The 27,663-nt window shown below is 43.6% G+C and overlaps 1 protein-coding gene across 9 annotated transcripts in view; it reads right to left on the bottom strand.

The window, feature by feature from the left end:
- The window catches only part of CHRDL1 (chordin like 1), a 119,978-nt gene that overhangs the window by 9,650 nt on the left and 82,665 nt on the right, over positions 1-27,663 (bottom strand). For 5 of the 9 annotated variants that reach the window (XM_082716445.1, XM_082716443.1, XM_082716449.1 and 2 more), the window contains exons 7-9: positions 14,521-14,588; positions 7,033-7,201; positions 3,215-3,424 (exon numbers count right to left, since the gene is read on the bottom strand). In XM_082716445.1, coding sequence (XP_082572571.1) covers positions 3,215-3,424; positions 7,033-7,201; positions 14,521-14,588 — 447 coding nt within the window. The remainder of the gene's footprint in view (positions 1-3,214; positions 3,425-7,032; positions 7,202-14,520; positions 14,589-27,663) is intronic. The other 4 variants (XM_082716450.1, XM_082716446.1, XM_082716447.1 and 1 more) reach the window with 1 other exon arrangement.

Below are 27,663 nucleotides of genomic sequence, written 5' to 3'. Positions count from 1 at the left end.
AAAATTCATCAGTGACTCAACCCTGGTTGGCGTTTGAAAATACTAAGAGTAAACAAAGTATGACTTTCATGCTACACAGTGGACAACATCCTCCTCATTCCACACCCTCCACTTCAAGGTCCTTTCTGATCTTCCATTTGCTTCAGGTTCCCCTCGTTTCATTTCCTTCCAAGGAAGCCTTCTATGCTCCAAATCATTTCTGTCCATTTCCGCTTCCCTTGAGAATGCTCGTATACAGAGATCTCCAGAACCAAGAAATTGAAAAAGCATTTCCTTATGGAGGTGGAAATGACTGGTGACATATTATTCCCAACCAGATAACTTTTAAGTCTCGACAGGGGCATTTTCTGCTGTAAACCAAACGGAGTGTGTAATTATGGGAATTCCAGATATTGGGGAGGTACAGTGAGGGTGGAGAGGAGTTGGGGAGCCTTCAGGAAGTAGAAGTTCTCCACAATCCTGTAGGTGGCCACTGGTACACAAAGCTAGGCCAATCTCTACCAGAACAAGGGCAAGTGAGAGAAAGAAAACCCTCATCCTTTATTTTGGCCCTTAAGTATGACTGGAGGAGTCTGCAATCATTTGTCAGAATGAAGCTTTTGGCCGGATCATCAGTGAATTCTATTTATCTTTCTTCCCTTCTCAACACAAATAACTGAAGTTACTGTTCTTTTTTCCAACCATCTTCTTCCCTCCTCACTCTTTGTCCCTTTTTTCTCTGTCATGTGGTGTTTTCTAAGAGGCTGAGGGTGTCGTGATCTTCCCCTTTCTCATTCCTTCAGGGCTCTACTCAAATATCACTTCTTCAGAGAAGCCTCCCCTGGCCACTTTTTTTTAAAATTTTTTAAATTTTTATTTATTTGACAGAGATCACAAGTAGGCAGAGAGGCAGGCAGAAAGAGAGGAGGAAGCAGGCTCCCGCCGAGCAGAGAGCCGGATGTGGGGCTTGATCCCAGGATCCTGGGATCATGACCTGAGCCGAAGGCAGAGGCTTTAACCCACTGAACCACCCAGGCGCCCCTCCGGCCACTTTTTTGAAAGTCACCACCCTTCCCCTTCACAGGTCCTTGATCCTAAAATCACCTCATTGCTTGTGTTCATTGTCTTTCCTCTTCCACTAGGTTGTAAGGATGATGCTGGCAAGTGGCTTTAGTCTAGCTTGTTCATCTCTTGGAGTGTCTGTAACCGTGTCTTGCAGACGATAGGCATGTAATACATATTTCCAGATCGAATGCCTGAGTGAGTATATGTTTCCTGATGCACTGAGGTTTCTGAGGAGCTGGAGCAGGTGCCCTGGCATCTGTGGCTAGTGACTCTCAGTAGGCAAAGTGACTATCAGGCATCACTCAATTTGCAGACACACCTGTTTGCCGGTACAGAGAATGGGCCAGAGACTGTCTCCTGCCATGCTGCTCTGCAAGTTGCTCCACATCCCCAAGTGGAGTGGCAAAGCAGCTCTTCTAGAGAGACTGGTTTGGTCAATCAGATTCTTCAACGTATTGTCTGTTGGCATTCTGGAGGGCAGTTCTTTAAATAATAACTTCTTCTTCTAATTACTTAAATAATACATGTTGTCAAAAATTTGAAAAATGCAGATAAACCAAAAGAAGAAAATGAGAACCACCTATGGTTCAATCATCCAAAGACAGTCATTATTAATAGTCTGCCATATGCCTTTCCAGCCTTTTATTTTGGCCTAAGTGTATTATAAACACTTTCTAAAACACAAGTGAAATCATAATGTTGTTTTTTAGCATGCTCTTTGTACTTAACCAATCTGTCACAAACATCTTTCCATGCCATTAAATCTTGGTCTACAATGATTTTTGCTGGCTATATAATATGGCACGTTATGGCTGGACCATCATTTATTTAAGTTCAGTTGAACTGCTCACTTCTTAATTGAATCACCTGTATCACCAAAGGCCTAAGCATAGAATGAAATGGGATTTGGTCTGAAGGGCCAAGATCAAAATTGGAATGTTATAAAGTGGGGATGCTCAAAAAAATATATGTTGGCTAAGTTCATGGTTGCCTGCTGATCATGAGGAATTGTGTCAGCTCAAGAAATTTAGTTCTTTGCCTACTTTGAAAAAGTTTGGCTTTTCATCTGTGTTTACAAAACCACACATAGGTGTAAGAAATGGTAGATAAATTCATGTGCAAGGAACAGACTCAGTCATTCTCGCCTAGAATATTGGAGCTGGAAAGGCCCTAAGAAATCATCTCCTCTAACCCTCTTGTTTTGCAAAGGAGGAAACTGAAGCTCAGAAAGGTGCAGGGACTTTTTCTAGGTTACATAGGAAACCAGTGGCAGAGCCAAGATTAGACTGCTTGATTACCAATCCCCAATGTTGTCAATCGCAACACTACAGACTACATTTTTATCTACGTCATAGGCATTAAAGCCACTATTTAATTTACTTTTTTTCTTATCAGTCCAATATTTTCTACTGGCCTGGAAAAGACAATGGACTGTAAATGACCTGAATTCGAAACCTTGGTTTTATTATCAATTTGTGTGACTCAGGGCCGGTCACTCAATATGCTTCAGTTTTATCTTTAATAGAGCAATAATATCATTATAAAATTGTAGTGTTGGGATGGGAGCTTTGAGATTAATTGTTCCAAGCTTTCCATTGTACAGATGGCTGATGAAGGTCAGGATAGATTTGTCATATTTCCAAGGTCACACAGCAACTTCGCTCAGGCCCAGAACCCACGCTCCTTCCACTCTAACTCACCTGTCTCCAACCCTGTCTCAAAAGGCTCATGGATGCAATTGTGTTTGATGGGATAAACAGTGACATCAGTGACAGGTTCTACTATTCTTCTGTACAATCCTCATAAACTACTATTATGAATAGTAGTAGTAGTACTACTACTACTACAACTCTACTGTTCTTCTGTATAATCCTCATAATCCAATTTCTCTGCAATTTAGAAAAGCCAGGCTGAAGTCTGGCACTTAGGGCTTTGTGGGCCCAAAGGTGTGGTAGACACAGGCACACCCCCAGTCTACTTCTGAGTAGTAAGTTTCTTCCAAGGAACCATCTTATCAGCCCTTCAAGAGAGGGGAGGATAGGTTCATTGTTAGAGCTGGTATCATTACGATGTTGTGGCAGATTGATTAGGTTTCTGGTGCTCCAAGAACACTGAGAAGGACTCTATGGGGATCTCAGTCAACCAAAGGCAGGGCTTCCAACCAACGCACCTTTTGCCTTTTTACCTGGACACACCTTGCAGCACTTCCCATCTATTTTTTGAGGATATTTGCAGGGGTATCGATTGGGGCAGTGGATTTTCTTACACTCTTGCTTGGTGACATTACAAGTGCACAGCACACACTCCACAATGCCAAATGCTCGGAGGTTTGGGTGCCAGGACTCGCCATGGGAGTAGGTCTTTCCATTGGAAACACACACTGGAAGAGAACACAGGACTGGAAATTAAAGGCTAGGGAGCTGAAACAGGTCCCTGTGCTCAGAACCCAAGATCTGAACCCCTTAAGACATCAGTCATCCTTTGTCCTTTTCGTGGCTCAACGATGTATGTTGACAGAGCAGCTTCTGTAACAAAAAAAAAAAAAACAAACAAAAAACAAAAACCCTCCAAAACAAACAAACAAAAAACCCCAGCTCAGTTCCTGTTCTCCTGTTAGTGACTATTCCGGTCCTTCAGCAGTAGCCTCTGATCCTCACAAGTGCCCGGCCCATGGTGAGCCATCAAGAAATATTTCTGAAACTGGAGGAATGTATCAATGGATGAAAGGAGAATTCCATCTGCCCTGGGTACCTGATGAAGAAACTGTAGGAGAATTTAGCCTTAATACCCGTAGTTTTACAAAAGATCTCTATGGCCCAAGTAGATAGGCTTCCTGGCATGAAAATTTCCCAGAGATGTTGGCTGCCCAGAAAGGCTAAATGCAGAAACTATTGCTCTTCTCAAAGGGCCAGTATTTCCAGATCCCAAAGCAAATCCTTCAAAATATCCCAGGCTATGAGAGTCTGATCCACCAACACAGATGGGTATGGAGCTAATGGCACTGGCCTCCCATCTGGCATGAGAAGGAAGGCACTAATATAAGATCTAGAGGGAAAGGATCATGCAAGAAAGAGCCTTCTGTGCCTCTAATCTTCAGCAATATCCTCTGGTCCCCACCTCACAGTGGCTGTAGAGATTCCATGGCAGTGAATCACTGCCTAGCCTAGAGATAGCCTTTGGTGGTCTCACATTTGTTGGGCGGGAAGTGAAGTCACAGGCTCCATGTTTTCTAGGTGCCTTGGGAGAGCTGTAGGCTGAGGGGCTGATGAAGGAAAGGGGCCACAGGAACATCCTTCCATGCAAACCAACAAAAACTAGTCCGGCTCCCACTGTAAGGCAGGGAGCTAGGCTCCAATATAAGAACTCTACTGGGCTTAAACGGGGAGGGCTGAGAATAAGTCCTCTCTCTTTTTAAAAGTGCTGAGACATTCTGGAGATTTTAAGCCATGACTGGGACTGGGTGTGTTTCTCATTATTCCCATCACCTCATTATACCCAGGGAGACCTGTCGGCATCCTGATCAACAACATCTCTAGTGTGGGTTGTATCACTTGAGGCGGGGCTAGGCTGGGAGAAAGAGCCCCACTTGGGGCGTTTCTAGGAACTGACTGATTTGGCCGTAAGACAATGGCCTCAGAAGGATGAATCATTGGGCTATTTCTTTCTCATCAAGTCCACTGGGTCACATTTGGAAATATGGATGATGTTGGCTGTCTTTTCCTGTCCTTTGCAAGTACTGCTATAGTCCTAGGCACTCTAGCAGGTCAATCCATGTGAAGATTTTCAAGAACCTGAGAACCTAAACAAGAGAAGCTCCCAAACTTATTATACGGAGATAGGACAGGGAGTTGACACATGAACTGTGAGGCTCAGGGCTGGGGATGGAATCACCTGACAGCTGGCCAGATATGTTTTCTTTCTCCTGTCTCCACCACTCCTCTCTCCATGGAAGACAGCGACCCTCCCTCCTAGGCAATCTGATCAAGGTAGGCACGTAGTCTGCTTCAAGCAAATTTAGGCTGGAGTCAAGTTCAAAATAGCTGAGTCCTATCACTTCTCCTCTTTGACTTAGGCAGGGGACCAAGCAGATGCGTCCCAGAGGAGCACATCTGTTAGCAGGAAAGCTAAGGAGAAGGACAAGCAGGACCTCCAGTGTTATATTACCAGCTTCCCTCTCCCCTAAGCATTTCAACTAAGGGAACAATCTAGACAAGGTGAGAGCCTACACTCTAAGATGCAGGAGTGGGAGGTCAGTGCTCTAGAGGGAAATGCAGCCTTCTCCCCAACAACGAACTCTTGATATGATTTTAAATCATCCAGCTGGGGCATTGAGAGTGGGGGCTGGGCACAAGTGATTCTGCAGTGAACTATAATAGAAAGGTCAGGAAAGAACCACTGCATCCAAATCAATGGGAGCAATGAAAAAATGTAAACCAGCTCTGCCTTTTGTAGGACACAGAATAAATCAAAGGATGAGCCTCTGCCCTAAAATGAAGAGGCCTGTGGAAATCATGGGATTTAGGATTTTCAAAGTCCATTACCCCACAGGTTTTTTTCTTTTTCTTTTTCTTTTTTTTAAGGCTTTGAAATACTTTCAGAGCAAATGGAATCTACTGGAGACAATTTTGGATTGACAATCAAACTGCATCTTTACCCCCTTCTCCCCCACATTTCATAAATTCATATTGGAATGCCTTGGACTTTAAAAATAATACATTTCAAATCAAAGCCAGATCGATAGTAAATATTTCCAATTCTTCTAATATATCACCATTTTCTATTAAGAGTTTTATTTTGCATGTTCTTCTTTTAAGCCTGTTACTTTCAAAAGCGATTCAATGTTTTTTATCTGTAATCTGAAATTTACATCTAACTCGTAACAGATGTGATCAGCCAGCTTTGGTTTGACCAGCTTTGTTGAGATTTATAGTAGGAGCTCTTTGTAACGGATTGTTTTTCACCCGTGTTATTCAATCATTTGGTTTAATAATTTATTACTTTTAACCCGTTCAGGGAACTGGCTTTGATTTGTTTCTCCTTTAAAGGAAACAAAACATGTTTGTGGTTTCGTAAAAGGGAACCAGCTGAGCTCTTGCTGTGAAGAGCTGGTTGACATGATGCCTAAAAAAGTAAGAAGCGGTCAATTGTTTGATTGAATTTCTCTTCCCCACTCCAACCCCCGCTACTGGGGTGGGGGTGGAGGCCGGGGAGCTCTGCGCAGGAAGGTCTGGGGCCACGGACATGTGTGGGTGCCTGTTTCAACCAGCTGGTTGGCTGAGTGGGACTGCATGTCCGTGTTAACTTGATCAGTCCTTCTGGTGCTTGGCCAGGATGTTTCTGGATTTCTTACTGGATTACTCATTTCTAATGACAATCGCCTCATGTGAATTAGAATCTCTAAGCGTGGGGTCCGAGAATAGGTATCTTTAGCAAGGGGTCCGGGAAGAATCCTGGGTACCCTGAGGAATGAGAATTACTATTTCTAAGGTGCGGAGCTACGGGCTTCCAAAGCGTCTGGCGCTGAGTACCTGTGAATATTGGTACCTAATGGGAAAACAATCTCTCATTAAAACAATCTCATTAAAAATGCCTAATGGGAAAACAATCTCTCCTTCCTTTAAGGATCCAATCAACTTCCCTCAAAGACCTGCAACCCCCTAGGGCAACTGCAAAAAGGCTGGGGGCCACGTCAGGCTCACTGCTTTCTTGCCTTTTGATCTAAACAAAGACAGATACATCAGAAGTAAAAACTAAGCTCTTCCGGGCTGTGTTTAAGGAAATCCTGACAGTTTCTTAGGGTCGCTTGTCCACAGTCGCTTGGAGGCTTGATGATAAGTGATGCTCTTGTGACTGTCTGATAAGCTTGGGACACAGTGCCCTTTCTAGGTCCAGCCCTCCAAAGATGGTGGGGAGAGGGGAGGTGGGGAGGTGGAGGTAAGGCATGGAAATCCTGCTGTGGATATGGTACCGAGGGAGTGTGTTCCTTACCCTGTCCGTGCTTGTGTTTGTTGTTGATGACAATCTGCACGATGGTGCCCGATGCTTGCTGAGAATCCATAAGAGCTCCTCGGTGGCTTCTGGCCCCAGGAAAGCGGGGCAGCCCTCCAGCCTGTCGGCTTGGTGGAGAGTCATAGTGAGAGCGGTGGTAGGAATGTCTCTGTAAAACGACAAGGACAAACTCAGTCCCCCAATGCCACCAGAGAGAAGGCAGGAAGGGCCTGACACACACAGCTGCAGCCCTTTCATGAACTGTAGTGATGACCTGAGCTCTGATCCTAAATTAACTATGTGTCCACCCACACCAGTAGCCACATGAGGATATGAGGGAGGAGTAGCTTTGACGACACGCTGAGATTTCTCTCTCTTCTTCCAGGAGACTGGGTGAGCATCACTGACAAACAGCCAGGAGGGAGCAAACAGCCAATTAAAGGGAAATAAAGTGTTCTTCTTGTCCCCAAGAATCTTATGTGTAACAAGTAAGGTACTAGCCTGCAACACAAGGTGGGACAGAGGCCACAGGAAAAGTATCAATTGCTGTGCAAAGTAAGAAGAGAAAGAGAACTGGTGGGGGAGGGTTTGTGACCTGGGCCATGAAGGGTGGACAGAATTTTTTTTACAGGCAGAATTGGTGGGGAATATTCTAGGCAGCCATTTCCAAGTTGAGAATATGTAGCAGAGAACATAGAGTCCATAAAAGGGAACAGTTGAAGGATAACATTCCAAAAGTGGGTTGCAGCCAGATCATGAAGCACTTAAAATGACAGGCTAATAAGGGGACTTTATTCAGTAGGTGACAGAGGAGAAAGTGTGGAAGACTTTGAGGGTTTTTTTTTGTTTTTTTTTTTTTTGTTGTTGTTGTTTTGTTTTTTTTTTTTGTAAAGCAGGGAAATAATCAGAACTGTGTTTCCAAACATTGATCCCTAATCATGTATACGGTGGACTGGAAAGGAAGAGATGGGACCTAAGGGTAGTCCAGATAAAATGCACTGAGACTCTCAATGCAGCCAATGGCATGAGATCATAGGGCAGAGTACAGATACCCTGGACATTTTGTAGGATAACTGACAGTGTATGAGAGTACCAGGATGTTAGCTAGAGGTGAGGGTTTTGTTTTGCTGTCACTGCTAGATCTCCAGCCCGAAACAGTGGCCAGCATGTAGAAGGGGCTCATTAAACACTCATCGGATGAATGAATGAATGAATGAATGAATGAATGAATGCTGTGGTCCCTAATGAATGCTTAGAGTCCTGTAGTCTAAATTATAGAACCACTGCTCTCTCGGCAAGGGTTCTATACATGATGAACCCACCAAGCTCTTATCCACCCATCTCCCAGGAGCTGAGGGAACATGAAGGCAGAGGAAGTTGGAATGAATGAAGACTAGACCCTAAAGCGAAAAGCCAAATAAATAACACTGTGTTTTGGGGGCGACTGTTGGGGTAAAGGAAGGGTGACCCACTAAAAAATCTTTTGCAGGCTGTTAGATCCTTATATTCAGTGTTAGAAATGACAGGGGATCTTGGACACACATGTTGCAAATTGAGCTTTGGGAATCAGTATTATTCTATTGGTGGGGGAGGTGTTGGTGGGAGAAGGGGAGAGAGAACAGGAGCTGGAGTAAGAGAAAAAGAACATAACTCTAAATCTAAGAAGAGTCCATGCTGGTACATCGCTAGAAAATCTCACACAAATAAGACTTTGCATCAATTTATTATCATGTACACAGATGGGATTCTCAGTGCAAATATTTTTCATTCCCACAATGGCTTATATGTCCTTTTCACTCACATTCCACAAAGACCATTACAGATTGTTCTGTCCTTTCTGGAGTCTGGCACAGTTTTGCCAAAGGAACACAGAGACGACAGTTTGGCTGGTGGGTGTCCTACCGATGATACTAAAGGGTGGGAGTTCAACGGGGCTAGAAATTGCAAGAGAAAAGGTCGCTGACCCAGGATGAGCAGCAAGTACAAGAAGTTCTCTGATTCGTGAGGGTGAGAACGAAGTGAAAAGCTCTTCTTTGGTACCAGGCCTGAGACCCTGGACATAGGGTAAGGGCAGAAAAAAAAAGATTCAAAACCCAAACAAACAAACAAACAAACAAAACCCTCAAGGATTTTGATCGTCTGCCAGAATCTCACCTTGTTTAAGCCTTTTGTTTTATAGAAAGAGAAACCAAGGCCAAAGAGGAGCAGGGTTTTATTTAGGGTGACAGTGAAGATGGAGTTTTTGGAGATGGCAGGGGAGTAGGGATGGGGGTGCAGAGTGGAGAGGAAGATGAACAGGAGGAAAAAGGAAGGAGAGAGTGGGAGAGGGAATGTGTGGTCAAGCTCAGCGGGCTGCAAACAGCTGCTCTGAAGAAAATATCAAAGTCTGCTAAGACGGGGGTACCTGGGTGGCTCAGTCGGCTAAGCATCCAACTCTTGGTTTCAGCTCAGGTCATGAACTCGGAGTTCTGGGATCGAGCCCCAGGTCAGGCTCTGCACTCAGCGGGGAGTCTGCCTGAGAGTTTCTACTTCTGCCCCTCCCCACCTCAAAGAAATAAAACTTAAAAAAAAAAAAAAAAAGTCTGTGAAAAGAACAAAGTCCAGGAGTGCCTGGGTGGCTCAGTTGGTTAAGCATCTGCCTTCAGCTCGAGTCCTGATCCCAGGATCCTGGGATCGAGTCCCGCATTGGGCTCTCTGCTTAGCAGGGAGCCGGCTTCCCTTCCTGTCTCTCTTCCTGCCTCTCTGCCAACTAGTGACAGTCTTGGGATAGAGCCCTGTGTTGCGCTCTCTGCTCAGTGGGGAGCCTGCTTCTCTCTCTCCCTCTGCCCCTCCTTGTGCTTTCTCTCTCTCCCTTTTTCTCTCTGTGAAATAAATACATAAAATCTTTAAAAAAAGATAAAAAGTCCACTACAGTGTTCACAACCTGGGGGTGGGGGTGGCAATGTGTGATGTGGATTTGAGGGTAATGGCTCTTTTAAAAGTTGTTCTCCTAAACAAAGGAACGGAAGAGGTTACCAGAGACCATTCTGACCTTTTTCAGGGAGAAAGAGAAAAAGACATTAACAAACTGGAGCTTATCTTCAAACCCAGCTGTGAAGAGCCTGCTTGAGAGAGCAGGTCAAGTGTAGTCAGGTAGAAGTGGCCATGTAGCTAGGCTTTGTTTTATTCTGTTCTGTATTTTGGCATTATTTGATTTCCCGACTTGAAGTGCTGATAATTCTCTCAGGCTTTTTTTTTTTCTTTTTTTTTTTTTTAAAGATTGGTCTGTTTGTCTCTCTGTCTGTCTATCTATCTTACTGAAGACCTTTCTACACACAATGTGGGGCTCAAACTCACAACCCGGAGATCAAGAGTCACAAGCTCCTCCAATTGAACTAGCCAGTCGCCCTTCTCTCAGGATTTTTAGGTGGTTCTCACACATTTTTTTTTCTGATGGTTGGACAACCCCCATTACTGCAGAAAGTTCTCCAGGAATTTCTTCCTTACTTGTCCTAAGAGGGAAGGGTTATGTTGGCAGAGACAGGAAAACAGGACAGTTCAGGAAAAGTCTTCGAAGTGACTTCATGGCTGTGAATTTGAAGTTATCACAAAATAAAATTTAAAAAATTTAATTAAAAAATGTCTTCACCACTTCCTCATATCAGGGAGATCATATGACATGGGGGCTTAGGTGGGTAGGAGAAGAATCAATGAAACAGGATGGGATTGGGAGGGAGACAAACCATAGGTGACTCTTAATCTCACAAAACAAACTGAGGGTTGCTGGGGGGAGATGGGAGAAGGGGGGTGGGGTTATGGACATTGGGGAGGGTGTGTGCTTTGGTGAGTGCTGTGAAGTGTGTGAACCTGGAGATTCACAGACCTGTACCCCTGGGGATAAAAATATATGTTTATAAAAAATAAAAAATTAAAAAAAAATGTCTTCAGAGAGGCACCCAGGTCACTTAAGTTCCTATCTTCAGCCCAGGTCATGATCCTGGGGTCCTGGGATCGAGCCCTGAATCGGGCTCCCTGCTCAGCCCTTGGCTGCTCCCCCTGCTTGTACTCTCTCTCTCTCTGTCAAACAAATAAATAAAACCTTTAAAAAAATGTCTTCAGAATGTGTAGTAATTCACACGGCCATAAGCCTGTTATAGCTTCATCACTGGCCCCCTGGGACCATTCCTGTCTGGGAGACACTTGGGCCAGTTTCCTTCCCAAACTATTGTTCTGACAATGTGAATGAGACATGGATTTCTATCTGTTTCCTATTGTTTCAATCCTTAAAGCTTTCACTTTTCTAATGGTTAATCTCTGAGTAATCTTTTGGGGACAAAATCAGAGTTTGGCTGTCATCCAAAACAAAATTCTGCTTGCTTTCATGTTTTGGCTTTCCACCCTGTGTCTACTTCTCCCTCCCTACAACACACACACACACACACACACACACACACACACACACACCCATGGTACCAGGACCTGTAAATGTGAAATTATGATCTGGAAACCGAACAGAAACCTGTTTAGGATTTTCCAAAGGAGCCATAATTAAGCCACTGGTTCTCCTTCGTGTACACTTCATAAAACTTGGTGAAATGGATGGTTTTCAACCCACTTGCCGAAATAGAGCCATTACCTGTGTTCCTATCGAACTGAGGTTTTCCATGGTTCCCTGTAAGTAGGAATGCTCTATTAAAGTGACAGGCTACCGAATTGGCAATGTGTTGTTACGGTTGCTTTTTTTGATCCCATACAGACAGTTGGGCCTGCAAAGGATATCCAGAAGGGCTTCTCCTACCTTCTAATTTTTGGCTGGTCAAGAGGCAGCAATGAGTTCGAAGTACCTCTCTCTTATATGGGACAAATTCCCAAAGCACATTAACATTCATGAGAAACCCCTCACACACATTTCACTCCACCTTCCACATCCCTTTCTTCAACACGTATTTCTTGGGTGCCTACTATGTGCCAGGTACATATTTTTCTATTACTACAGATACTATTTATTATTCAAATCACATCCCACAACATCTACCCCTTTTGGAACAAAGGAAAATATTTATTTATCATAAAGTGGAACCATCTGGATATTTTTGTCTACCGGGCCCCAATATTTGTTTCTAAAGATAGGTCTTGAATTCCTTTGAAAATCAATAACTATGTCAAGGCATTCTGAATTTGACCTCTTTTGCTACAGGAAGTATGGGATTAAGTTCAGCCCAATCTCCAGCAGTTTTGGAAGAAGGACAAGATGGAAGGACAAAGGTGGGGCTGGAGGCAGCATAAAATGAAGTCAAGAAGAAAGGCGCATTAATAGTCTTACCAGCAGGACCTCCGAGCTGGCCGCAACACTTAACATTGGGATCCAAGCACCCAGCTTAAGGTGTCTGAGACCCAAATTCAGGGAGAATGGCATGTGGTTGGTGGCCATGAATTTAGTCATTCTCAATGTCCTCCCTCAATAAAAAATGAGGGTGGATTAAAGGAGGAAATTGACAACACAGAAGATGGAGACTGGCATCATCTGTTAAGATCTGGAAGGAATCTCACTTCCTATAAAGCAGATAGAGGTAGATGGAGAAAAGCTTCTTAAAATTTTTTTACATTTGTATTCAAATTCCAGTGGATGAACCTACAGTGGCATATGAGTTACAGGTGTACAATGTAGTGATTCCACACGTCCATACAACACCTGGCACTCATGCCCTCCTGAATCCCCACCACTTATTTTCCCCATCCTTGGGATCCATATGAACTTGCAAACTGGGAAGCCCACCCTCTCTTGCAGGAGTGCTGCTTGTTTTGAGATATCCATAGTGTTGTTCTCTACCTGACCCACAGGTAAAGAAACAGAAACAGCAGTGTCAAAATGACAGGACCAGAGAAGAAAGCACATAGATATTGCTTCAACTTGCACAGAAGGCAGAAGAAACACTGGGAAGTTTATATTGGCCATTTTATTAGGTTCCCACAAACACCTTCCTCACACTTTCTTATCCTTGAGTTTGCCCCATAATTCCTTAGGCTCTGGACTTCTACACAATGCTTGTTGAGAACTAATTCCAGAAGTTAAAAAATATTTTAAATGTTATATACTGCAAAATTAATCGATGCTCATTGAAAAACATCCGATGGAGGTACCTGGGTGGTTTAGTCATTAAGCATCTGCCTTCAGGTCAGGTCACGGTCCTGGAGTCCCAGGATCGAGTCCTACATCAGGCTCTGCTTCTCCCTCTGATCCTCACCCCATTTGTGCTCTTTCTCTCAAATAAATAAAATATATTTTTTAAAGAAAAATATCCAATGATACAGAATAGATAGAGTAAAAAATCACGCTCTTTCCTTCCCCTGCCCATTTCCACCCCTTTGAGATTACCACTCGTAATGATCTTCCAGATCTTTCCATAAGTACTCATTCATGCACACGCACACACTTACAATTTTTACATAAGTAAATGATAGTAGAAGTTGTCTCTTGCACCTTGCTTTGTTTACATAATAAATCTTGGGGATCCCTCCACTCAAGTTCCCTTCAATGTTTTGCAATCTTTTTAACAACAGCACCATGTCCCACAAATTGGGTGTGTTCAACCAAGTCCCTATTGCTTACGTTTGGGTTCCTTCCATTTGTTTTGCTCTTAGGAAAATAATGCTGCATTGAATGCCCTATACATTTTTTTTTTTTTTTGGTACCAGGGTCCAATGAATGTCCATGTATGTACCATGAGCACCTTCATACATTTTGTACACTTTCATAAATCCTTCTGTATGATAGATTCCCTGAACTGGAACATCTCCTTTTCAGATTTTAAGAAGTTTGAGGTATGGCTGTATTTTGACATATGTTTTTGATAAAAGGATGGTATTTTGTCAATTACTTTGAAATACACAGGGACGAAAGATGCTGTTGTATACATAGAGAGGCTTTCTATGAGGTTAGCACTAACAATGGAAATGAGATGCTGCAGAGTGGAGAAGGAGTATGCGACCTGCTTCCTTTTCTCTCTTGCAGCTGTGTGACTGAGAGCCTAAGGCTTAGGAAAGGCTTTATGGAGACATGTCCATGGTACCTCTGTCACACTTGATCTTAGCCAAAAGGCCGAGAAGCGATCATAGTACCTCTGCCAAAAGGATGGACAGACCTACCTTACAGTCCTACAGAAGGTCCTCACTACTGAGGACAGACATAGTCACCTGCTTTCCTTCCAGAAGACAAAAATTTGGCAAACCATCCTGAAAGGCTACCAACTTTGGATCTAGACGGCAAGTACTTAAGGGCTGGGGCTGTGATTTCTGTGTGTTCACATCCTGGCCCTAGTAACCAACTATACTGTGTACTTAAATGGCTAGAGTTTGGTGATAATGCTGTCTAATTTTCCGAGGAAAGGGAAAGAGCAGTGGTGTTAGAAATGGGCCCTTTTATGGAGTTGCTGGGATAATAGCCATGGAGAGAGGAAAGTTTGGCCTGGTGCTGGGGAGGGTTGAATTATTTGAGCTATTCACACTTACTGCTTCTCTGTTGGCAGGTTGCCGGAAGATATCACCATCAGAATGTTCCCACGACAATTCTCCATCCCCTGTTTATTATAAAATAAAGACAGAGTCATACATACTTAGAAGGAAAACCATCACCCTTGTGACCTAGCTACATTTTTGGTTCTATGAACCCAAATTTCTCCAGACATTTTAAATGTAGTTAAAATGGCCATCCTTCCGGGCACCCTGGTGTCTCAGTCAGTTGGGGGTCTGATTCTTGATTTTGGCACAGGTCATGATCTCAGGGTCACGGGATTAAGCCCCGCATCAGGCTCCGTGCTGGGTATGAAGCTTGCTTAAGAGTCTGTCTCTCTGCCACTTCCCCCATCTCTCTCTGTCTCTCTCTCTCTCTCCTTTCTGAAAAAAAAAATGGCTGTCCTTTATAAAGTGACCTGGAAAGATTTCTCTCTGTATCTGTCTCAATTTTTAAAAACAACTCTGAAGAAAGTCACTTTTTAAAATTTTATTTTTTAAGATTTTTATTTACTTATTTGAGAGAGAGAGAGAGAGAGAGAGAGAGGGAGAAAGAGAGAGAGGGAGCAAGCACAAGCAACAGGAAGGGGCAAAGGGAGAGGGAGAAGCATGTTGTCCACTGAGCAGAGAGCCGGATGTGGGACTCGATCCCAGAACCCCAGGATCATGACCCGAGCTGAAGGCTGTCACTTAGCTGAGTAAACCACCCAGGAGCCCCATCCATTCACACTGTACAAAATTTGGGAAACAAAAGGGAGAATAATCACTTTCCATTGTGATATAGCCATCACCCTCACTTTTGCTTCCTTTATTCCAGTGTCAGTTCAGTATCTTGCAGTTCGTACTTAACGTGTGTTTAAACTACCCTTCTAAAATGAGAATTTCAAGGATTTGGTCTGTCATAATTTGTTAAATTCACCCTGATGTCTCTGAGAAGTTATGACCTGGTCTGAAAGTTAAGGTTAATCTCGTGGTGGCTGGAATGTTTACCTAACCAATATCCAAGTTGTACTCCTCTGTTTTTGCCCGAGATACCTCCTTCTGGGTCTGTGTGTCCATTCTCTGAAGAGTGAACACTTATCATTGCCTCATTGCCAGAGTAGCTTCTTTGGGGAGGAAGATCCTACCTTTAGCCTTGAGAACAACATACCACAGACAGAGATATTCCTCAATCAATCAAAGATCACAAACCACAGGACAATTTCCAAGGATATTACCTTGTGTTACTGATGACCAAGTAAGTCGATGGGAAGAGCTGGGTCTTACTCTCAGTATCAGTTAAGACATGTATTTCACAGGATAGCAGGAAATATCAGAAAGTAGCAGCATGAAGAATTTTCTATTTGAATTTACCCCATGAGCTTTCAAAACCCACTTGGACATAGTAACATGTTACTGGTTCAAGGGGATTGTAGTACTGAGGGAAAATTAGGTGATATCATTGGCTTTTAGGACTTACAAAGGACCTCAAAATTCCTTTGATAGCAATGTTATAAGGTAGTGATATATAATGGTGTTATGGCTTTAACCCTTCATGATTTAAAGATCATCTCATGGGAAAAAAATTATGAATCATCAAGATGTGCTTGGGAGAGAGGCACCTGGATGGCTCATTCGGCTTAGCATCTGCCTTCTGCTCAGGTCATGATCCTGGAGTTGCCAGATCGAGCCCCACATTGGGCTCCCCACTCAGTGTGGAGTCTGCTTCTCCCTCGGGCCCTCCCCCCTCTCATGTTCTCTCAGAGCTTTGGAAATGGCAAGGAACACACTGAAGACAGCCTGCAAGGTGTGGCTGGAGTAGAGAGTTCAGGTGTGAAACAAGAGAAATGGGGATGGTGGAAAGAAAGGAGGAGGGGTGAAGAGGAATGTGAGTCAAGGAAGGAGAGAGGGAGGGGAGAAGCCTGGTCGTTGATGTAAATAAAGGTAAATAAAGGTGGTAAATAATTGCTGTGTGACTTCAGAAAGACGCTGAAGAATTCACATTTTATCCTGTAACCAATTTTTATGTAGAGATTCCTACAGTAAAAGATGGTGATTTATGGCAGCTTCTCCTGAAGATGGAGTGTCTCCTACCTGGGGGGCAACCGGAATCTGGGAGGTTGTTTGTAGTAATATGTGACAAGCCCTGAGAATCTCTGAAATCATGGGGAAGGGGCAAATCAGACTACTTCAGATAAAAAGGCAATGATATGATCCTGATGGGTGATCTGATAAAAGATGAGGATGGCAAAAGAGAAAATAGTGTAAAAGGATGCTATGGTCATGGGTGGAGGGGAGGACGCCTGGGTGGTGCAGTTGGTTAAATGTCTGCCTCTTGATTTCAGCTCAGGTCACGATCTCAGGTTCCGGGAATTGAGCCCTGCATCTGTCAGGCTCCATGCTCAGAGGGGAGTTTGCTTGAGGATCCTCTCTCCCTCTCTTTCTGCCCCTTCCCTGTTCTCTCTCTCTAAAGTAAATACATAAATATTAAAAATTTTTTTTAAAATCAAAAGATGCTAGGCTTGCAAATCTGAACAGCTGGGAAATGGCACTGCCCTTGAAGTGAATGAATAGGGATGAACTTAAATGTACTTGGTCCCTTTTCACTGGCAGTGTGGCGAGTCCAAGCTTTGTCATGAGCCAGATGAAAATAGGGGACCCAAGAGAAGACTGGAAACCAGAAGAGATTCACCAGCAAATGGCAGAACAAAATGGAAAAGCCATGGAATGTGTTTTGGGGCCCAATCTAAGTAGCCCAAAGAGAATAAATCACAAAGGAAAGATAAGAGAAGAGCTCTCATCACCAAACACGTCCTTCACAAACATAGATTTAATGGTTGGTACTGACATGGAAGGTTTACTTAGCATGACCTTTTGAGAAGTTCCATTTATTGCATTAAGACCCTAGAGTCTTGAAAGGGCTTTTAGATAGTGTCCTGAAATACTTTACTTTTTTTTTGTTTCCACGTAGAACTCTGAAGCAAGTAGTCCCTGTTAAGTGAACAGAGAGATCAGATGGCATGGGAGCAGAGGACTAATGTCCTATAACCCAAGTTCAGAGAAATGTGTCACAACACCTAAGCATTTGCAGGCACACATGCGTGCCTCAGTTGAAATCATTTCACTTCAGTTAAAAGCTCCTGGAACCATTACTCGTGTACATATCCTCTCAAGTAGAAATGACTGAGCTTCTGATGCCATCGAAATGGCATTCTCTAAGCTGGAGTGTTCTGTATGTAAGGAGTCATTCTTTATCATTTAAACCATAGTTAAATTGGAAGAATCTTCTTTGGTATTCACATTTTGTTCAGCTGTGACCTGGGCCAAATCCGTCTGGATTGCTGATAATAGGTCTGTCTGTTTAGAATCTTAGGTACTATAGTTTAGATATATCTCAGATATATCTATGGGACAAAATACATCAAAGAAAATATTAGCAGCAGTGCCCTAAAACCTATTCTGTTGCTTTTTTTTTTTTTCTCCCTGATTTGCTGGGCAAATTGTCTTGAGTAAGAGGAAACTTTTTTTCAGCCAGGGCTTTATCTAAAAAAAAAAAATAAAAGAAAGAAAGAAAGAAAAGAAAAGAAAAAACAAAACAAAACAAAACAAAAAAAAAACACACACTGATTCTAATGGAGACAGATGGATTCTAGTTAATTCCGAGAAGCAACAAGATGTAATTTTAACCAATTTTTAAAACCAAAATGAAAAACAACTCTAGTGTACTGTATGTCAAACAATATTCATTTAACCTTAAAAGCCACATGTGTTGTTTATTCAAACCTCAATTATATTCTGAGTGGTACCCTATGGAGCTAAAATGGCTTGGCTTTCTGGTAATGAAAGAAATGAAGAACAAGCATTTGAAAAATGGTCAAAAGCTGGGCTACAATTCAGACTGTTTATAACTCCCATTGCTTCCATTAATCTCTGGTTAGCCTGAGTAGGTCACAGAAGTAAACCCTCTCCTTTCGAGAGGACTAAGTGTACAATGAGATTATTAGAAACCCATGAAGATAAGCCTCAGAAAGCAAAACTACGCCAGCATGTGGTCACATCTGAACCACACACAACATCATACATAACATGTCCCATAGGTCCTGATGCATGTGGGACAGCCCACTTTCATGCCTTTTTCTGGCAGACATAATTACTAAGATGGCCCTCTCACTTTCAAAAGTGTCTTGGTTTGGATGGGAAGATATGTAGTCACTCTAATCATAAGGCACATGGCAATGAAATGAATCCCTGAGACCAGGGTGGGCGGGGACATGATCCCTGTGACAAGGGAAAGTGATCTCTATACTTTGAGAGAAACGCGTCGAAATCAGCAGAATCAGGGCAAATAGTTAAAGGGCTTTTGAGGGAAATCAGGGGAGAGTGGAGAGGAAGAAAGTGATCGTGACATCTCCACCTACTACGTGCCAGGTTCTGGGATGGGCCACTTGATAGCCGGGAGAGAATACCCAAGCTGGAGATGAAAGACAGAGTAGAAGCAGATGACTCGATGGGGGTCCTCTGCCAAACATCTAATTCTCTAAATACTGTTGAGAGGGAGCAGGCATGCTGAAATTTGAGTGAAGCTTTGAAGAACTCTGGTAAAATGATTCCCCACTAGTAGCCCTTTCAGCTATCAACGATATATAGTACTACAAGAAGTCCTCCAGTGTTTTGTAGATGGTCATGTGTTCTAGAAAATACTCTGCTGTCAAATAAAGCACTTTATTGTTTGGGCTGTCAATACAAGCTCTTAGCATTTTCAACAAACTATCTGCTTGAGAAACACAGAGACATAGACAAGGGGGAACTCCTGCCAAGAGTAGCTAGCCAAATCTGAAGAGGAGTACAAAAGCATTTATCCAGGAAAGTCAGAAATACATACCTTTTAAAAAGAGCATTATGGGAGTGGCCAGTGCTTGTGAGAGCCAATCATGAGGGAGGCCAAAGAGAAGCTATTAGCTGGATGATACCCACAAGCCACACTCTGCTCTTTCAATGGCTATGGAGATCCAAGCTGATAGTTAGAAATGGGGTCTTTGAGTCATCCCAATAACTCTAATGGAAGCATTACCATATCGGGCCCTGGGGAGCAGAGTTGTCACGAAGTCTGCTCCTTCCAGTAGCCTCAGAGTTCAGAGTCCCCACAGTTGCTCCACATCCCCAAGTTGAGAGGCAACAGAACAGTCATGGCTAAGAGAACAGCCCACACCAGCCAGACTACCTGAGTCCAAAACCTGACTCTGTCCCTTTTTGCCTGTGTGACTTCGGGCAAGTGATGAACCTCTCTGAGCCTCAGTGTCCTTATTGCTAAAATGGGGACAATACAACCTAGCCCGGAGAGCGGTGGGAGGAAATGGATTAGTGTGCGCAAAGAGCTTAGAACAGGGCCTGGCCCACCAAGTGTTATTCCCCCTCTTCTTCCCATCCTTTCCCTCTGCTTCTTCCTCCTTCTCCTCAAGAGTAGCTCAGCCCTGGGGAAAACCCAACTTAAGGAGTTCCATGAGCATGCGTGGTAGCTATCAAGGAAAGGCTCTGGATTAAACAAACAAACGAAGCCCAGCAGTAACAAAAACATTTATGCCTGCACGTAGGAAAGGGAATCCTTTCATTTCGAAATCATTCCATTTTGAAAGCCAGGATCTTGGATGCAGGAAAAAAAAAAAAAAAAAGGCCACAAGGATGTTTTCAGCTCGTTCCTTCTGAACTGGCTAAGATTCTCTCCTAGTCATCTCCTTATTTTCCTCTTTGTCAAAGAGGCATTTGAGTTTTAACGAAATCCGTTATTTTTTCTTGGCTTAAAATGAGGACAGATATCTGCTTCATTGGGAGAGAGTGCAATTTTATGGTCCTAACGTGGAGTGGTCAAAGTCCAAGTACCCCCCCCCCCAAAAAAAAAGAGAGAATCCTGAGCTACCACATCCATACATGGAAAAATAACAAGCGGATGGAGAAGAGGAGCTCAGAGATCTAGCAACGTTTACTGCTGGTCAACCTAGGAATGAATGGCAAGCAGTCAGAAAGCAGTTTAAGGTCCTTCTATCCACAGATACTGCATTAGCTACCTGGCCCTATATCCAAAAAAAGACCTGGATGTCTGGCGGGAGTAGGGAACATGGGGCTGGTTTTAATGGCTAAAGCCAAGGTGTAAATGGATATAGTCATTCCAGTAATTTGCTAGAATAACTGGATCCTGGTATCCACTGTCTGCTTGCCCAGGCTATGGAGACTTGGAATTGGTAAGTTCTTAAAGTTATAATGTAGGTAATATTGAAATCTGACTTCCCCTGCATAACATAGCTCCTTTTGCTCGCATTTCTTTTTTCTCTCTTTATGCTGTCAGTTGACAATTGGGACTAAGTTCTAGAAATACTGGGGTCTAGGCTCATGAAGACTATTCCAATGAGAATAATGGACACAGGCAGTGTTTCTGGGCAGTCATGGCACCCCTTGGAGTAGTTAGAAGGACAGGGCTGAAGGAAGAGTGACTTTAACCTGTGAAGAAATATTTGTTCTGACGTGCTCGCTGGAAATTCTTTATTTTTATGGTAGAACCAGACGCCTATAAACATGAAAAATGCTCCAATCCCAGAACAGGATGGGGGCATTTATTCCACACGGCCAGTTAAGATTTGGGTTTATTCATTTGTTAAACTCAGTATGAAAGTCAATGTTGTGTCATCCATGGTCTGAAGGGCTTTCTATGAAGAAACATGTTAGATATAAGAGACATGCCCAGAAGGAACACAATGACCACCAAGGTTGGGAGTTCTGGGAGTATTAGTAAGCACGTGAAGATGAATTCTGAGCACAGGGGAGAGAGAACAAAAACAAGCTGGAAAGTGTCCATGGAAAAAGACAGCCCTTAGTGGGGATTTAGAAGAAGAGAGGAAGGCCAAGGGTGAGATATCTCTCAGATGATCCTTTCTTCATGAACATGAATGGTTCACCCAAGAACAAGGCTCATTAACAGTGGTCAGACTCTTCTGTCACTCTGAAAAGATCAGAGTGTTTCAGCACAGTTTGAAGTTTAGGGAGGAGCACAGCAACTCAAAAACCATAAACGATGGAGTTCATTTTTTTTTTTTTTGAGAAATGTGTCTCATTAATGATATTTCCTTCCTTATCATTATGACCCACTGATGGTAGTGTTTCTGCAGAAAATGTGGACCAAACCAAAAACAACGCTAGACCAATACATGAGTGTCTATATTTGGAGGTGCTGTTATTTTCTCCAGTTTTGTTTGATTTTGAGAACTTTGAAAACTTGGGTAGATTTTTATGATGTTAAAAATAAAATGAACTACCTTGTGCATCACTTCCCTCATGATCTCCACATCCCAGCCAAGATAGCATCACAGGTGTAATTTTGCTGTTTTGCAAAGATAAATCATGAGTCTTAGGTACAATGGCACTTCTCTTGAGTACTGACAAACTGCTTTTAAACAGTTGCTTCTGTTTTCAGTTACCTCGTGGATGTTCATAGAAATACCTCAATTTCATGAAATGAGATTCAGTTGTTTCCTTTAGCTCTTTGCAAATGTGTTGGATAAATGAGCTTGGGTTGAGTATGTTGGGAGTTCAGTCATCTCTCCTGCCTCCCTAGCTAGGACTACACATGGAGTGCTGTCAAGAGCTTTTCATGTCTGTAGCTTTTTCTATTTAATAAATCAACCACAAGAAATGCTTAACTCTGTGCTACAGGACACAGAGGAAGAAGGTGTTCCTTTTCCAGTTAAGGAAGCAAGATCCATGAAACAATGGAAAATATAAGAAAATATTTAAATGTTGGACTCTATAAACCAGACTAAGCCCTGAAAGTGGTCCAAGAAGGAGCTCAAGGAGGACTCGAGTTATCGGGTCAGGCTCTTTGGAAGGGGCACAACTCAGCCTGGGCTCTTGAAAGATGGGTAGGGTCAAAATCCGTAAGAAGAGAGGAGGGAAGCTATTCCAAGCTTGTGAGAGCTAATAGAGGCACATAACAGGAATGAAAGTGGGAAGGAACTTGGCATATTTTAGGACAAAGAGAATAGCCAGTCTGGAGTAGAAGGTGTGTGTGGGTTGGTGTCAAGAGAAACAAGGATGAGTAGTGGGTTCAGGGAGCGTCAGCTTGCCTAATAGAGTGTCTTTAAAAACAATCTGTGGACCTTGGATAATGTGCTAAGACATGGTGGGCACTGACCAACACGACCAAGTAGTTCTGTAAGAAGAAAAGCCTGGACTAGAGTAGTATGCACATGTACAATGGAGGAAAGACAGTTATAGACACTCCTACAGCCCGAGGTGGCCAGTTTCACAGGGAAAGCAGAAGTCAAGGATCCTGGGAGTTTAAGATTGCCATTAGCTATGTCCCTAAACTTCGAGTCCCTCCTCTCTCACAGGCAGTGAAAAGGAATGTGGTGTGTGTTGAGGCTGGAGAGACAGTCCGGGGAGTCTTCTTTCACCTCCCTCACAAGGTCGACCCCTTTTCATTACTAGCTTTTCCAACCCCTTTCTCTATAGCACGTGGCACAGTTGCCGTTTTGTATCTACTTGATATTTGATATTATTTGATATTATCTATTTGATAAATGTGTCTTCTGCACTACAATCCACTAGGCGAGGTCCCCTGTTCGTTTCGTTCACCACTGTATCTCCAGCACCCACACAGCACTGGGTACTTGGTGGGTGCTCCAGAAGGGTGAAGAAGGGTGAAAGAAGGTAGGTATTTCTGGACAAAGATGTCCCCTGCTGGTTCTGAGCGGGTAGGCTGAGGCCAGAATGGGAGGAGCTGGGCAGTGTGGTTACTCTTCTAAGATTAAGTGCCAACATGTCAAGCATGTTCTCTCTCCCCCTCTACTCCCTTGCCTTAGGAAAAGTCCCTTGTTGCGTTCCCATGAATGGCTCCCACCAGGGAGTGTAAGAGTTTGGGACTCTAGAGCTAGGTTGACAAGGTTCAAATTCTAGCTCTGCCACTCACTGCCACATATCCTTGGGCCAATCACGTAACTTCCCTGCCTCAGTCTCCTTATCTGTAAAATGGGGTTAATAATTGTTCTAACTTTGTTGGGAGGATTAAGTGAGGTTATCACACACATCAGTGCTTAGACCACTGCCTGCCACAGAGTAAGTACTATGTATGTACACCGTCTAATCAGGTTTGGCTCTTAATACAGCCAAAAGCCTACCTCCCCCCAAAACCTCTCCTTTGTCTAGAGTCCAAGTACATAGCCTTTCCCTTTGCTTTGGCAAGATAGGCAGGAGACAGGAAACAGAAATGATAAGGAGTAGAGGGAAGCAGGAGGGGGGTGGGTTTGGGTTTGAGGCCTGCCTGCCCAGAATGTGGCAGTCATACAAGATTTTTCTTCTGATCAAGTTTCCCTTCAGGTTCCAGCGGCTGTTTGCATGCCACTTCCAGTCCAGATGAGATTTGCTCAAGTTCCAGCAAGGACATGCCCCTTGTCAATGCCCTCTTGACCTGCCTCAAGCCCCAAGGACAGGCCGATATCCCTGAGGCTGGGGTTGAGATCCAGTTTGCAGCTAATGTTGCCACATGACCCAGGAAGAGAGACATGTACCGTGTCTGGGGAAGGCACAGAGAGCTGTTTCCATGCGGCCCTTTATGTGAACATCTGCAAATTCAGCACTCAAAAGGTTATTTCTTCTGCAGTATTTTTTCTGCAGTTAGGGTGGTCAGCATAGGGGAGAAGGGTGTCTGCATTCCCTGCTGTGTGAGTAATATGCTTATGCAAGACAGACCTTTGTAAAAACTTCGGTTCAGCAGGAAAAAAAAAATAACGAGGTGCTTCCAAAATTAGCACTTCAAAGGACATTCAATCACATTCTACACAACTGAAAGATGTAAAGAAATTAGGGGCAGAGAGAAAAGCATCAGTTTTATGTAAGCGAGGACTGAGCCTTCACAGGGAAAGATGAAAGTGAAGGATTTATTTCGGCTGGAGGAGAGATCGCGGAGAAAGAACTTCGCGAATTGGCAGGTGTGTGAAGGGACCGCGCATGATCGGCCGGAGCTTGCTTTTATCTGTCACTTCTGAGGGCATCATAAAAGGAAAGAAATTTAAACTGTGACAAGGGTCGTGTTGAGAAGATGGCGAGTCCCAGGATCTGTTAACACAAGAGGGATGAGAAATGAAATTCTATGTGTGGAGATTAAGTAAAGAAAAAAAGGCAAGACTCTCAGACATAGAGGAGAGCGTGCAATCGTATTAACCCTGGGCTAATAAATACAATAATATTATATATGAAATATGATCATTGTCTCAAATGAAGCAGTAAGTCTGTATAAGACTTTCCACTAGGTCTCCACATCATCTCGGTTAATTTTTACAACCTTTCCATGGGTGACACTTACTATAATCTCCATTTTCAGGGCTGAAAAGAAGCAAAAAACCAAAGTTCTATGGGGACAAGCAGATCGCTCCATAACATCAAATCTGAGTCCTTGTGGCTTCAGGGTCTATGTCTGCTGCCCCACACATGTCTCCCAGAGGCAATAACATGTCTTTTTGGTAGTTTCCTTTCTCTTACGAATTGTTCTTCAGTTTAGATTTCTCACCGTATCCCTTTCCCCAAACAAAGTAACCTCAGCCCGACAACTGGATTATAGGAACTGGATTGTTATGCAAGCAACTATGAACACCTCGGCTCCATACAGACTCTCTTCCCTTCGGAGCAGACTCAAATGACATTGGGGCAAAGATGGGTAGGGAGATGAGGAACAAAATACCCATCTTTTCTGGCTTAAATGTCATAGCTGTACTGGTGTACAGACACACACACTGTGAGAAAGCCCGAGAGAAAGATCCAGGGTCTTCTTGGAGCACAAACCAAATCAGGCTGTGGCTAAATCCACACTGGCTTGTGAGGACCTCTGGAAAGAGCATAGGAAAAGGGATGAGCATACAATGGTACTCAGAACAAGGTCATTTCTTCCTTTTTTTTTTTTAAAGATTTTATTTATTTATTTGGCAGAGAGAGAGAGAGAGCGAGCGCTGGCACACGCAAGCAAAGGGAGCAGCAGGCAGAGGGAGAGGGAGAAGAAGGCTTCCTGCTGAGCAGGGAGTCCAATGTGGGGCTCGATCCCAGGACCCTGGGATCATGACCTAAGCCGAAGGCAGAAGTTTAACCGATTGAGCCACTCAGGTGCCCCAAATTCATTTCTTCCTAGAAAAAATATTACTTACAGTGTCCTGAAGGGCAATGGGGGAGGAAAAACCAGTTGGGGATCAGAAATGACACAGTGTAATTTCCTACTGACCATGAACCAATGGACAGCAAGTACCACCCCTACCACAGTCTATTGGTAATTCAGAGGCAGAAAACACAGGAATAATATCATATGTTAGTTGTATCTAATTCAAACTATAACTTTGGCAGTATTTCCAAGCTAGCATGCATTCATTCAAAGAGTGCTTACTCTGTACCTAGAGCAGGGAGGGGGAAGAAAAGATGAACCAGGAATAGTTCCTGCCTTAAGGAGCTCAGAATTGCTCTGGAGGTAAGACATGAGTACACATAATAAATTAAAAAAAAAAGGTAACAAAGTGATTAATGCTACAGGAGCAGCACCCAGTAAAGGCTGAGGAGTCTCGGAAAGGAAGGAGGTTTACTCCTAACTTATAGGATTAAAAAAACAAAACACTGGGGCGCCTGGGTGGCTCAGTGGGTTAAGCCGCTGCCTTTGGCTCAGGTCATGATCTCAGAGTCCTGGGATCGAGTCCCGCATCTCTGCTGAGCAGAGAGCCCGCTTCCCTCTCTCTCTCTGCCTGCCTCTCCATCTACTTGTGATTTCTCTCTGTCAAATAAATAAATAAAATCTTTAAAAAAAAAAACACTTTCGGAGGAGGTGGCAGATGGGCTAGTCTTTGGATAAGCAGGATAAACAGGAATTTGGGCTGGAGAAACGAGGGATGGCAGACAGAAGGCAGAGAAGAGAGAAAGGCCTTCCATCTAGTATTTATCATAATGCACCCAGAGGACCACCTGTGTCAGAATCTATGGAGGCAGTGTTTGAGCTACGTCTTGAGAAACCTGTAGGATTTCCAAAGGCAGAGATGGAAGGGAAAGGCTTTTCCAGAAAGAGGCAATCTTCTCTCCTCTAAGGTCTAGCTGTACATGTGCAGTTCTTAAATAGGCAGCCATTTTGTTCTCTTGACCTCCCAGTTCCTTCCCATGAAATGGCTGTCATACATTTGTCTCAAAGTTGGTTACCCAATGGTTGGAAGTAGATACTCTGACCCTTCAGAGAGTGACATTTGTTACTTTTCTATTGCTTCCAGGATTCAGACTTTTAATATGCTAAATTTAAGTGCACTAAAATCAAACAGAAACGACTATTCGGGGCCGCCTCCAGTCATCCATTTGGTCTCAGGAATGGATTCTCAAAGAGGAATCTATGGACCACCAGCCTCTGAGTGTACAGTGGGGCCTGCTGACATGCACATCCCAGGACCCTACCCCAAAGCTGTTGAATCACGCAACTGTTGTCTGAGGATCTGAAAGTTCTCCAGGTGATTTTGAAGCACACTACAGTTGGAGAAATCTTGAGGGGGTAGAGTGAAGACACAAAGACACAAAGAGCACAGGGACACTGGGAGTGGAACCCAAGGTGTGTGAATTGAAGAATGTAGACCTAGAAAGATAAGTTGAAGCTACTGGATAGAAGGCCTTCACTGTCTGAGGCAGGGGTTGGTGTGTAACCCTGGCAACAGGGAGCCATTCTTTTCAGCAGCAGAATAAAGTGGGGAAGAGCCTGGCATCTGGACTCAATAGCTACATAACCTTAAACAAGGCTATTAACTTCTCTCTGCCTCAGTTTCATCATCCATTAAATGGGAATACTCATCATACTCATCACATAGGGTCATTATGGGAGTAAATGAGTTAATGTCAATAAAGTATTTAGAACTGTGACTGGTGGGGTGCCCAGGTGGCTCAGTCGGCTGAATGCCCTAATCTTGATTTCGGCTCAGGTCATGATCGCAGGGTCATGAGATCAAGCTCCACATTGGGCTCCACACTGAGCATGGAGCCTGCTTAGGATTCCCTCTCTCTCCCCCTCTGCCCCTCCCTGTACCTATCCCACTTGCATGCTCACACACTCTCTCTCTCTTTCAAGAAAAAAAAAATGACTGGCCTTTGTTAGAACAGTATGTATCAGCACAAATA

Source organism: Mustela nivalis, assembly GCF_964662115.1.
Source record: "Mustela nivalis genome assembly, chromosome: X".
Taxonomy (NCBI): Eukaryota; Metazoa; Chordata; class Mammalia; order Carnivora; family Mustelidae; genus Mustela; species Mustela nivalis.
The sequence above is the reverse complement of the archived record's forward strand: the minus strand, read 5'-3'. Positions and strand labels throughout refer to the sequence as shown.